The following is a 13,161-nucleotide window of genomic DNA, read 5'->3' as shown; positions in this document are numbered from 1 at the left end:
TAGGTTCACGGAGGAGCCAGTGTGTGTCGATTGTCAATCCTTCCAGACGATAGCCTAGGCTCCAGGTCCCTCGCAGTGTTAGACTGTTTGTTGGTTTGTGAATATGAATGTTCGAGAGAGGGGAAGTTTGATTTCTTTGCTGTGTCTGTTTTACAGATGGGAAAGGTGATGTCTCTGCCAAGAATGACATCCGCGTGGAGATTGTCCACAAGGACCATAATGGAACCCAGCAGCCAGGAGAACAGGCAATTAAAAACGTGATGGTGAGTTCAGGATTTCTCACACAGCTGTTCTCATCCACGACCCTCAATGACTCAGTGGGTGAATGGAGTGTGCAGTGTGGAATAAGAAGTGCACATTTCAGGTCCGAGATCCAAGCAACCTGTTCTGGCTGTGCTAAACTGTCTGAAATGTGCTAAAATGTCTGTCACAGGGTTAGAGAGCAGACGAGGAAGCCTAGGGTCCTGCTGCTAATCACTGTTATAGTAAACTCTCCAAGTCTGAGGTATATACTCAGTATCTATGCAGAATGTTACCATTCACTATCAGCATGAACACACAGATACACAGTATGCATAATGTGAGCCAGCAGTCCCAAAGTACACATTGACAATATGAATACACAGTCTGACAGTACACACTGACAATATTAATACACAGCCCCACAGTATACACTGACAATATTAATACACAGCCCCACAGTACACACTGAGAATATGAATACACAGTCCGACAGTACACACTGACAATATTAATACACAGCCCCACAATACAAACTGAGAATATGAATACACAGTCCGACAGTACACACTGACAATATTAATACACAGTCCCACAGTACACAGGCAATATTGATATGCAGACCCACAGTATGTGCTGACAATATGAATACACAGTGCCACAGTACACAATGACAATATAAATACTCAGTCCCACAGCATGCACTGACAATATGAATAGTTTCACAGCGTACACTAATAATATGAATACACAGTCCCACATTACGCACTGACCATATGAATTGCACAGTCCCACATTATGCACTGACAATGAATACACAGTCCCACTGCAAATGCTGAAATTATGAATTAACAGTCCCACAATGTGCACTGACAGTATGAATACACAGTCCCAATGCACATGCTGACAGTAATAATACACAGTCCTAGAGTGCACACTGACAATGAGCACAGTCTCACATCATTCACTGACAATATTAATACAGTCACACAGTACACACTGACAAGATGAATACACAGTTGCACGGTACATCTGGACAGTATGAATACACAGTCCCACAGCATGTGCTGACAATATGAATACCTAATCCCGCAATGCACGCTGATAATATAAAATCATAGTCCTAAAGTAGACACACTGACAATTTGAATACACAGTCCCACAGTACACAATGACAGTGAAGACACCAGTCCAACAGTACACACTGTCAATATGAGTGTACAGTCACACAGTGGCAATAATAACACACAATCTCACAGTACACACTAACAAAATGAATACACAGACCCATAGTACACTCTGACAATATGAATACAATATGAAAATACAATCTCACAGTACACATTGATAGTACGAATACACAGTACAACTGTACACGCTGACAGTAATAATACACAGTCCTACAGTGCACACTGACAATGAGCACACAGTCTCACATCATTCACTGACAATATTAATAGTCACACAGTACACACTGACAAGATGAATACACAGTTGCACGGTACATCTGGACAGTATGAATACACAGTCCCACAGCACGCTGATAATATAAAATCATAGTCCTAAAGTAGACAAACTGACAATTTGAATACACAGTCCCACAGTACACAATGACAGTGAAGACACCAGTCCAACAGTACACACTGTCAATATGAGTGTACAGTCACACAGTGGCAATAATAACACATAATCTCACAGTACACACTAACAAAATGAATACACAGACCCATAGTACACTCTGACAATATAAATACAATATGGATATACAATCTCACAGTACAAGCTGACAGTACGAATACACAGTACAACTGTACATGCTGACAGTAATAATACACAGTCCCACAGTGTGCACATACAATATGAATACACTGTCATAGTGCACATTGAAAATATGAATACACAGTCCCACTGTACACTATGAAATGAAAATGAAATGAAAATTGCTTATTGTCATGAGTAGGCTTCAATGAAGTTACTGTGAAAAGCCCCTAGTCGCCACATTCCGGCGCCTGTGCGGGGAGGCTGTTACGGGAATTGAACCGTGCTGCTGGCCTGCTTGGTCTGCTTTCAAAGCCAACGATTTAGCCCTGTGCTAAACATCCCCTATGAATGCAGAGTCCCACAGTACACAGTGACAATATGAATACACAGTCTCCCAGTACAACCTGAAAATATGAAAACACCGTCCCACTGTACATGCGTAAAATATAGATACACAGTCCTACAGTATACTATGACAAGATGAATATACATGCCCACTATTCATGCTGGCAAAATGAATACACAGTCGAACAGTACACAATGACAATGAATATATAGTCCTAAAGTACATGCTGACACTATGAATGCACATTCCCACAGTATGCACTGACAATATGAATACAGAGTCCCACTGTATACACTGACAATATAGCTACACATTCACACAGTACACAATGACAATGAAGATGCAGTCCCACAGAGGCTTCCGGTGGCGGCTATGAAAGAGTAAGTCGCACATTTGGTGGCTCTCACTCTGGTCGGACTTTTGGACCTTTCCCCCGTTTTCCTACCGGAGTTGAATTGTAAAACGGATGTTAGTGGCAGTTGTTTACTGAATTCCCACTTTGGTGCATGGAGAGAGGACTAGAAGTGTTCATTGATGTGTTAGGCAGGTTGGTTCAATGTGGACTGCACTCGATGCAGGGAAGCTAGAAACAGACGTCTAACACTGGAGAAGATCCAACACTGTTTTATTCAACGATAGAACTGATAAACATATTCAGCTGTGGGTCAAAATTATACTGAACTGACAGGAGACCTAGTAGTAGCCTGACCAGACTTACTAGCTACCGCATGGTGTTTGCACTTGCTAGCTCGTGGACTCTGACTGTCTCAGTGGCTGGGTCCAGAGAGAGCGGGAAACCTAGTCCCCTCTGGCTTTATAGTGGTAGTGTCCTGTCTGGTGATTGGCTGCACTGTGTTGTGTGCTTACTGGTCATCCTGTGTGTCATTCACTGCCTGTCTGCACCTCATTATATACATGAGTGGATATTATGACATTCATAAGGGCAGAAACAAAAAGATAGAGAAGGCTTGGGCTGTAGCTACAACAGAAGACAGCATAGCAGAGGTTCGGACCTCTGGCCTGTCGACCCAGCAATCTATGGAGCAGCTGATGCAAGTCATTCAGGTAGGCTTTGCTGCGCAGAAATGGGACTGCTTGGACCCGATAATAGAGTTGATAGAGCGGTTGGAGCATAGATAGGACGCCCAGGATTGGGTGATCCAGAAGGTGAAGAAGGCGCTGGCTGAGCAGGAGCAACATCAGACTGCGGACGACCTGGAGGTGGGGATGCTGAGGGACCAGCAGAAGAAGCTCGTGGAGAAGGTGGAAGACCTAGAATAAAGGTCCCGGCGGCAGAATCTAAGAATCGGGCTCCCGGAAAGGTCCGAAGGAACGGACGCTGGGGCACACATCGCAGACATGTTTGTGAAGCTGCTGGGGGATGGGACATTCTCCCGGCACTTGGAGGTGGACAGGGCTCACAGAGCACTCGCGAGCAAGTCGCAAATGGGAGACCTCCCGAGGGCAATGGTGGTGAGATTCCACACGCTCTTGGATAAGGAGCACATTCTACAGTAGGCCAAGCAGACATGGAGCTGTAAATGGGACAATAGCATCCTGCGGGTTTTCCAGGACCTGAGCGTAGAGGTGGCCAGGAGGAGAGCAGGCTTCAACAAGATCAGGTCTATCCTTTTTAAGAAAAAGGTGAAGTTTAGACTGTTATACCCAGCCTGTCTCCGGTTCACGCATGAGGATCAGCACTTCTACTTTGAGTCGCCAGAGGATGAGTTGGACTTTGCGAAAAAGAAAGGGCTTGTGATGGATTGAGAACTTTTGAACTTGGCTGCAACGTTCATGTTTTCATTTTTCTTTTTGTTTCTCTGTTTTTATAAAAAGTTTCCCGTTTTGCATTTCATGGAAGATGTTTGTGATTCCGTTTGCATTGATTTGGAACCAGCGGTAGAGCTGAGTGAGTTAAGGTTTTCATTTGCACTGTTGGGGAATGGAGGTGTGCTTGTTTTGATCTTAGTGTTTTTCTGTTGGGCAATTGTGTGGGGATTGTTTGATGTTGGAGTTTAGTTTGTTTGTATGAGTGGGGGGAACAATATGTGGGAGACTATCTGGCGCCAGGGATGGGGGCCACCAAGCTAGCTGGGCAAGCTAGCTCTCAGAACGAGCACATTAGGGGGTAGCACGGTAGCATGGTGGTTAGCATAAATGCTTCACAGCTCCAGGGTCCCAGGTTCGATTCCCGGCTGGGTCACTGTCTGTGCGGAGTCTGCACGTCCTCCCCGTGAGTGCGTGGGTTTCCTCCGGGTGCTCCGGTTTCCTCCCACAGTCCAAAGATGTGCGGGTTAGGTGGATTGGCCATGCTAAATTGCCCGTAGTGTCCTAAAAAGTAAGGTTAAGAGGGGGGGATTGTTGGGTTACGGGTATAGGGTGGATACGTGGGTTTGAGTAGGGTGATCATGGCTCGGCACAACATCGAGGGCCGAAGGGCCTGTTCTGTGCTGTACTGTTCTATGTTCTAAGTGCAGTCGTGGGTGTGCATATATTTCCTTTAGTAAAGGGGTTCGGTTACAGGGTGTTGTTACTAGGGGGGAGTGGGGGTGAATGTTCTGCTGATGAGGGAGGGACTTGTGCTGAGGGACAGAGAGGAGGTTGGGAGCGGGGGCTGTCTGGGGATGGACCAGTGGAGGTGTGGAGCATGGGCTGGAGGAGGACCTAAAAAAGGGGATGGCTGATCAGCAGAGGGGGGGGCAGGGAGAAATGAGTCCCCCAACTAAGCTGATCACCTGGAATGTTCAAGGGTCAAATGGGCCGGTCAAAAGGGCACATATTTTTGCACATCTTAGGGGATTGATGGCGGACGTGGTAATGTTGCAGGAGACGCACTTTAGAGTTACGGACCAGGTTAGACTAAGGAAAGGCTGGGTCAGTCAGATCTTTCACTCGGGACGAGATTCAAAGACTGGAGGGGTCGCAATCCTGATCAATAAGCAGGTGGTGTTTGAGATGGGTTGAATAGTCTCGGGCGTGGGAGGTCGGTACATTATGGTCAGTGGGAAGCGAGAGGGGGTGCAGGTGGTATTAGTAAATGTGTATGCGCCAAATTGGTCTGATGTGGAGTTTATAAAGAGGATGCTGGGGAAGATACCGGACCTGGACTCGCAAAGGTTGGTCATGGGAGGGGACTTCAACACAGTTATGGACCCTGGCTTGGACCGGTCAAGCTCGAAAACAGGCAAGGTGCCAGCAATGGCAAAGGAACTAAGAGGGTTCATGGAGCTGATGGTGGGGGGGGGGGGGGGGGGGGGGGGGGGGGGGGGGGGGGGGGGGGGGGGGGGGGGGGACACCGAGGGTGAAGGAGTTCTCCTTCTACTCACAGGTGCATAAAGTATATTCCCAGATTGATTTCTTTATTTTGAGCAAGGCCTTGCTGGCTGGGGTGGTAGACACGGGGTACTCGACGATTACAATCTCAGACCATGCTCCGCACTGGATTGACCTGCAGGTTAGTAAAGACAGTAGCCACCCATAGGTTGGATGTGGGACTTTTGGCGGATGAAGGGGTGTGCGAGCGGCTGAGGAAATGTATTCAGAGCTACCTGCAAGTCAATGACATGGGGGAAATTTCAGCAGCGGTGGTGTGGGAAGCACTGAAGGTGGTGGTCAGGGAGGAGCTGATCACGATCCGGGCCCATAGGGAGAAGGTGGACAGGGTGGAGACGGGCCGACTGGTAAAGGAGTTACTACAGATTGACAGGAGGTATGCCGTGACCCCAGAGGGAGGGCTTTTAAGGGAACGGCGGAGGTTACAGGCGGACTTTAGCTTGCTGACCACAGGGAGGGCGGTAGAGAAGCTGAGAAAGGCTAGGGGGGTGATCTGTGAACATGGAAGGCCAACAGAATGCTTGCACAGCAGCTTAGGAAGAGGGAGGCAGCTAGGGAGATAGGGAAAGTAAAGGATGGAGATGGGAAACTGTGGCGATTCAGTAGGGGTGAATAAGGCGTTTAAGGATTTCTACAGCAGGCTGTACAGGTTGGAGCCCTCTACGGGGCCGGAGGGGATGAGGCACTTCTTGGAGGGGCTGAATTTCCCAAAGGTGGACGGGGATCGGGTAGAAGGGCTGGGGGCCCCAAATGGGCTGGAAGAGATAGTGGAGGGCTTGAACACCATGCAGGTGGTTAAGACACCGGGTCCGGACGGGTACACAGTGGAGTTTTATAAAACGTTCTCTGGGATATTGGGGCCGGTGTCGTTAAGGATGTTCAATGAGGCAAGGGAAAAGGGGGGTGTTGCCCCGAATGATGTCACAGGCAATGATTTCGCGGATCCTTAAGCGTGACAAGACCTGGAGCTTTTTCAGTCCTACAGGCCGATCTCCCCGTTGAATGCAGATGCCAAGTTGCTGGTCAAAATCTTGTCCTCCAGGATCGAGGATTGTATTGCGGACGTTATTGGAGAGGACTAGACGGCGTTTGTTAAGAGCAGGCAGTTGGTGGCCAATGTAAGAAGGCTGTTAAATGTGATCATGATGCCCCCGGAAGGTAGGGAAGTGGAGGTAGTGATCGCAATGGATGCAGAAAAGACTTTTGATCGGGTCGAATGTGGGAACTGGGACGGTTTTGGATTCGGGCGGGGCTTTACTGACTGGGTCAGGTTTCTGTATCATTCTCCTGTGGCAATGTACGGACGAATAGGACAACTTCAGACTATTTTAGTTTGCACCGGGGGACGAGACAGTGATGCCCTGTCTCCCCACTGTTGTTTGTGCTGGCTATAGAGCCGTTGGCAATATCTGACAACCTCGAGGGGCTGGAGAGGACTGCTCCGGGGGGTGGGTGGAGCACAGGGTTTTACTCTATGTGGATGACCTGCTTCTGTACGTTTCAGACCCAATAGAGGGGATGGAAGAAATCCTGAAGACTCTAGGGGAATTTGGCCGATTTTCAGGGTATAAGCTTAATATGAGAAAGAGTGAGATGCTTGTGGTCCAGGCGAGGGGACAAGAGAGGCGGCTTGGAGAGCTGATGTTTAGGTTAGTAAAGGGAAGCTTTGGGTACATAGGTATCCAATGGGAATGGGACCGGCTGCATAAATTGAATCTGGCCCGGCTGATGGACCAAATGAAGGACGATTTTCGGAGATGGGACGCGCTTCCGTTGTCTCTGGTTGGGAGGGGGTAAATGGTGAAGATGACGGTCCTCCCGAGATTCCTATTTGTATTTCAGTGTCTCCCCATCTTTATTCCACGGTCCTTTTTTAAGCAGATCAACAGAGTGATCATGGGCTTCCTCTGGGCAGGCAAGACCCCGCGAGTAAGGAAGGTAATGCTTTAGCGGAGTCGGGGAGAGGACGGGCTGGCGCTGCCAAATTTTAGCAACTATTACTGGGCGGCTAATATAGCCATGATCAGGAAGTGGGTGGTGGGGGAGGGGTCGGCATGGGTACGTATGGAGGCGGCTTCATATAAGGGCATCAGTTTGGGGGCATTGGTAACTGCGCCTCTGCCGTTCCCGCCGACATGGTACTCCACCAGTCCAGTGGTGGTGGTGGCCCTGAAAGTTTGGGGCCAGTGGAGGCGGCATGTGGGAGCAGTAGGAGCATTGGTCTGGGCCCCAATTTGTGATAATCATCGGTTTGCCTCGGGGAGTATGGAAGAGGGGTTCCAGTTATAGCAGAGCGGGGATTGAGATGATGGGGGACATGTTCACAGAGTTGAGCTTTCTGAGTATGTGGGCGTTGGAGGAAAAGTTTAGGTCTGTGAGGGGAAACAAAGTCAGGTATCTGCAGGTGCTGGACTTCCTTCGTAAACAGGTGTCAACCTTCCCTCTCCTACTACTAAGGGGGATCCAGGACAGGGTGGTTTCCAGAGGGTGGGGAGGAGAAGGGAGCGTCTCGGACATTTATGAGAGCTTATTGGGTTGGAGGAGACGCAGACCGAGGAGCTGAAGCGCAAGTGGGAGGAGGAGCTGGGAGGTGAGATAGAGGATGGTCTATGGGCGGACGCATTGCGTAGAGTCAACGCGTCTGCAACATGTGCCAGGCTCAGCCTGATACAACTTAAGGTTGTTCACTGGGCTCACATGACAGTGGCCCGGATGAGCAGATTCTTTGGGGTGGAAGACAGGTGTGCAAAATGTGCGGGAGGACCAGCGAACCGTGTCCACATGTTCTGGGCATGTCCAAAGCTTAGGGGATTTTGGCAGGTGTTTGCAGACGTTATGTCCACGGTGTTAAAAACAAGGGTGGTGCTGAGTCCAGAGGTGGTGATTTTCAGGGTGTCAGAAGACCCGGGAATCCAGGAGGAGAAAGAGGCAGATGTTCTGGCCTTTGCTTCCCTAGTAGTCCGGAGACTGATACGATTAGCTTGGAGGGACTCAAAGCCCCCGAAGTCGGAGACCTAGCTATGGGACATGGCTAGCTTTCTCTGTTTGGAGAAAACCAGGTTTGCCTTGAGAGGGTCACTGTTCAGGTTCACCCGGAGGTGGCAACCGTTTGTCGACTTCTTTGCGGGAAATTAATCGTCAGCAGATGGGAGGGTGGGGGAGAAGTTTAGATTAAAGTAGGTGGGACCTGTACGAGAGGTAAATGGCTTTTGCACTATGTTTATGGTTTCATGCATATTGTTTATTTTGTTGTTGTCATTGTACCAAAAATACCTCGATAAAATGTTTATTAAATAAAAAGAAGATGCAGTCCCACAGTACACACTGACAATGAGTGCACAGTCACATGGTACATACTGATAAAATAAATACACAATCCCACAGAGAAGACTAACAATACGAATACACAGTCCCAAAATGCACACAGACAATATGAATATACAGTCCCACTCCACACAATGACAATGACTACACAGAGCCTCTGTACATGCTGACAATATGAATATACAGACCCACAGTTGAGATAAGGGCAAGGGCGACACGTGGAATTATGATATAGTAGCCATCACAGAGACATAGTTGAGGGAGGGGCAGGATTGGCAGCCTAACATCCGGGATATAGAATCTTCAGGCGGACAGGGGAGGGGGAAAATAGGGGGATGCATTACACTATTAGTCAAGGAGTCAATTACTGCAGAAAGGACAGATGATATCATAGAATTATCATAGAATTATCATAGAATTTACAGTGCAGAAGGAGGCCATTCAGCCCATCGAGCGTGCACCGGCTCTTGGAAAGAGCACCCTACCCAAGGTCAACACCTCCACCCTATCCCCATAACCCAGTAACCTCACCCAACACTAAGGGCAATTTTGGACACTAAGGGCAATTTATCATGGCCAATCCACCTAACCTGCACATCTTTGGACTGTGGGAGGAAACCGGAGCACCCGGAGGAAACCCACGCACACACGGGGAGGATGTGCAGGCTCCGCACAGACAGTGACCCAAGCCGGAATCGAACCTGGGACCCTGGAGCTGTGAAGCCATTGTGCTATCCACAATGCTACCGTGCTGTCCAAATCTTGGGAGTAGCGTTAAATGAAGCTTTGTGGGTAGAGCTTAGAAATAAAAAAGGGACAGCCACATTGCTAGGTGTTTATTATAGACCCCCAGATAGTCAGTGGGAAATTAAGGAACAAATATATGCGCAATTTGCAGAAGTGCATAAAAATAATAATAGGGTAATTATTTCAACTTTCCCAAGATTAACTGGGATAGTCATTGTGTTACGGGCTTAGATGGAGCAGAGTTCATAGAATGTTCATAGAATGAAATGCAAGAGAACATTTCAGCTCAACATTTCGAGGGTCCAACAACGGATGGTGCAATGCTAGATCTAATTCTGGGGAATGAAGCCAGACAGGTGGTTGATGTGATGGTGGGGGAGAATTTTTAAAAATTAGAACGTTATTGATAAATTGCTTTTAAAATTGTTTTTTTACACAGCCCAATGTCACTCTGGCAACTTTGGTTCTTTACAATGTATCACGAGTGAATGGACATGGAAGTGTCATAGCTTGATATGGGGGGGGGGGGCAAAAGGGGACAAGGGGGGGTGGTGGGGAAAATCCCTTAGCATGGAGGAATGAGGAGGACCTTTTGAAATTACCTCATATTATCACCATGCAGACTAAATGACACATCTGAGGTGCTGTGAACCACAACTCTTTGAAAATCTGGCACAACTCCATGAAAACTGTGGGTGGCGAGGACATTCCCATCCCCGCAATGCAGAAAGCCGAGTGCAGAGTGGTGGGTTCATATCCACACTAGTGTTGTGTTATGTACTCTGGGATAACACAGGCTGCAACTGGATGCAGCTTTAACCAAAAAATACTCCAGATCTTGACGTTAGTTCAATCTGATTTATTGAACCAGCAGCACAATTCTCTATGAATTTTCCTCTCTGCGACCTAAGTGTGGTTACTGTGTCTGACTGAACCAGACTAACTCTTAGCCACGTGCTGGAGGTGTGATACTGTAAATACACCCTGACTCACTCTGTAGATGTTCATGTTCATCAGTGGAAAGAGGCGGAGGGTGAGGGTCTCGTGCCTTTTATAGTGAGATACCACCCCTGAGTGTCCTGCATGCTCATTGGTCATGTCTTGTTCTCTGTGTTCATGAGCTGCCTGTCTGTATATCATTATCCGCATGTCTGCATATCATGACATTTCCCCATTTTCTTTATGTTTTAGATATCATAGAATTTACAGTGCAGAAGGAGGCCATTCGGCCCATCGAGTCTGCACCGACTCTTGGAAAGAGCACCCTACCCAAGGTCAACACCTCCACCTTATTCCCATAACCCAGTAACCCCACCCAACACTAAGGGCAATTTTGGACACTAAGGGCAATTTATCATGGCCAGTCCACCTAACCTGCACATCTTTGGACTGTGGGAGGAAACCAGAGCACCCGGAGGAAACCCACGCACACACGGGGAGGATGTGCAGACTCCACACAGACAGTGACACAAGCCGGAATCGAACCCTGGAGCTTTGAAGCAATTGTGCTATCCACATTTCGTGCTGCCCATTTTGTTGGCATATGGGAACGTACTTACATGTGGTGGCATATATTAACATATTTACAAGTGGTGGCATATGTGAACGTATTTACATGTGAAGACAGCTGTCTGATATGAGAAAACAGAACATAGCAAACAAAACAAATGTTCGTAAGTCCAGTCTCTGGGGCTCGCGTCTGATCCTTGTCGACCGCCGGAGAGGTGGTGGTGGGGACGACGGCGCCTTGACAGGCGGGATGGAAGCCTGACTGGTGGCCTCGTAGTTCGAGGTATCAGGAGGTGGAAAAACAACGGACGGAAACGGAGAAGAAAGCATTTGCGGGCAGGCAACTTTGCGCAGTGCCCGTCTGTTTCGTCGCACAACAGAACCATCAGCCATACGTACAACATACGAGTGGGGTGCAGCCTGTTGAACAATGATAGCTGGAGCAGGCCAGCCACCATCCGGTATATTGATCCTAACAGTGTCTGCCAGGGATAACACGGGCAAATCGGTGGCATTAGAATAATAGCCCTGCTTTTGCTGGTTTCAGAGCTGCTGCACCTTCTGCAGCACCGGGAGGTGATCCAGAGTCGGCAAGTGTATGGCTGGAAGGGTCGTCCGCAGGTCCCTGTTCATCAGGAGTTGAGCCGGCGACGTGCCAGTAGACAGTGTGGTCGCCCTGTACGCAAGCAGCGCGAGGTAGATGTCAGAAGCAGAATCCGCGGCCTTGCAGATGAGCTGTTTCACAATGTTGACCCCTTTTGCAACTTTCCGATTGGACTGCGGATAGTGTGGGCTGGAAGCGACATGTTTGAAATGGTATGACTTGGCAAACATAGACCACTCATGGCTGTTGAAGCACGGGCCATTGTCACTCATGATCCTGGCACCATGACACCAAGCCTGGAGAACGTCTCCTTACAAGCCTTGATGACGGGCCGAGATGTGAGGTCTGAGAGCTTCACGACTTCAGGGTAGTTGAAGAAATAGTCAATAATCAACACGTAGTCACGACCATTCGCACGAAAGAGGTCGATGCCAACCTTAGACCACGGGGAGGTCTCGATTTCATGCTGCTGGAGCGTCTCCTTGCTCTGCGCTGGCTGGAAGCATTGACAGGTCGCACAGTTGAGGACCATGTTCGAGATGTCCTGGCTAATACCGGGCCAGTAGACAGCCTGCCTGGCTCTGTGTCTGCACTTCTCGACGCCCAGGTGTCCCTCATGGATTTGGCGGAGCACCAAGCTTTGGAGACTGAGTGAAATGACAACCGGTCCAGCTTGAGGAGGATACCATCAATCACAATCAGGTCATCCTTTACATTGAAAATTGAGGGCACTGCCCTTTCTGCCAGCCATTGGCGAGGTGGTGCATGACTCACTGCAAGAGGGGGGTCTTTGGCTGTCTCCTCGTGGATACGAACCACCTTCTCATCAGACACTGGGAGAGTGCTAGCACACAGCTGCACCTGTGATTCAATCTGCCGGATGATTTCCAGCGGTTGACTAGGTAAGGTGATGGAGTGGGACAATGCATCAGCGATGGGGAGCTCCTTGCCAGGCGTGGACACTAAGTCAAAGTCGTACCTTCTGAGTTTCAGGAGGATGCGCTGCAACCGAGGCGTCATGTCGTTCAGGTCCTTGTGGATAATGTGGACCAGAGGCCTATGATCTATCTCGACAGTGAATGTCGGCAGGCCGTAGATATAGTCGTGAAATTTGAGAATGCCAGTGAGAAGACCCAGGCATTCCTTCTCTATTTGCGCATACCTTGTTTCGGTGGGCGTCATGGCCCTCGATGTGTAGGCTACCGGTGCCCAGGATGAAGAGTCATCACGTTGAAGCAGCACCGCACCAATGCCATCCTGACTCATATCTGTTGAGATCTTTGTCTCCCTGTCTGGG

The 13,161-nt window shown here is 48.8% G+C and overlaps 1 protein-coding gene across 2 annotated transcripts in view; it reads left to right on the top strand.

Annotated features, from left to right (window-relative positions):
* Positions 1-13,161, top strand: part of kirrel3a (kirre like nephrin family adhesion molecule 3a) — a 991,443-nt gene that overhangs the window by 955,716 nt on the left and 22,566 nt on the right. For both annotated transcript variants that reach the window (XM_038778399.1, XM_038778398.1), the window contains one exon: positions 157-263. In XM_038778399.1, the coding sequence (XP_038634327.1) occupies positions 157-263 (107 nt within the window). The remainder of the gene's footprint in view (positions 1-156; positions 264-13,161) is intronic.

Source organism: Scyliorhinus canicula, chromosome 19, assembly GCF_902713615.1.
Source record: "Scyliorhinus canicula chromosome 19, sScyCan1.1, whole genome shotgun sequence".
NCBI classification, from domain to species: Eukaryota; Metazoa; Chordata; class Chondrichthyes; order Carcharhiniformes; family Scyliorhinidae; genus Scyliorhinus; species Scyliorhinus canicula.
This window is presented reverse-complemented; position numbering and strand designations above follow the sequence as displayed.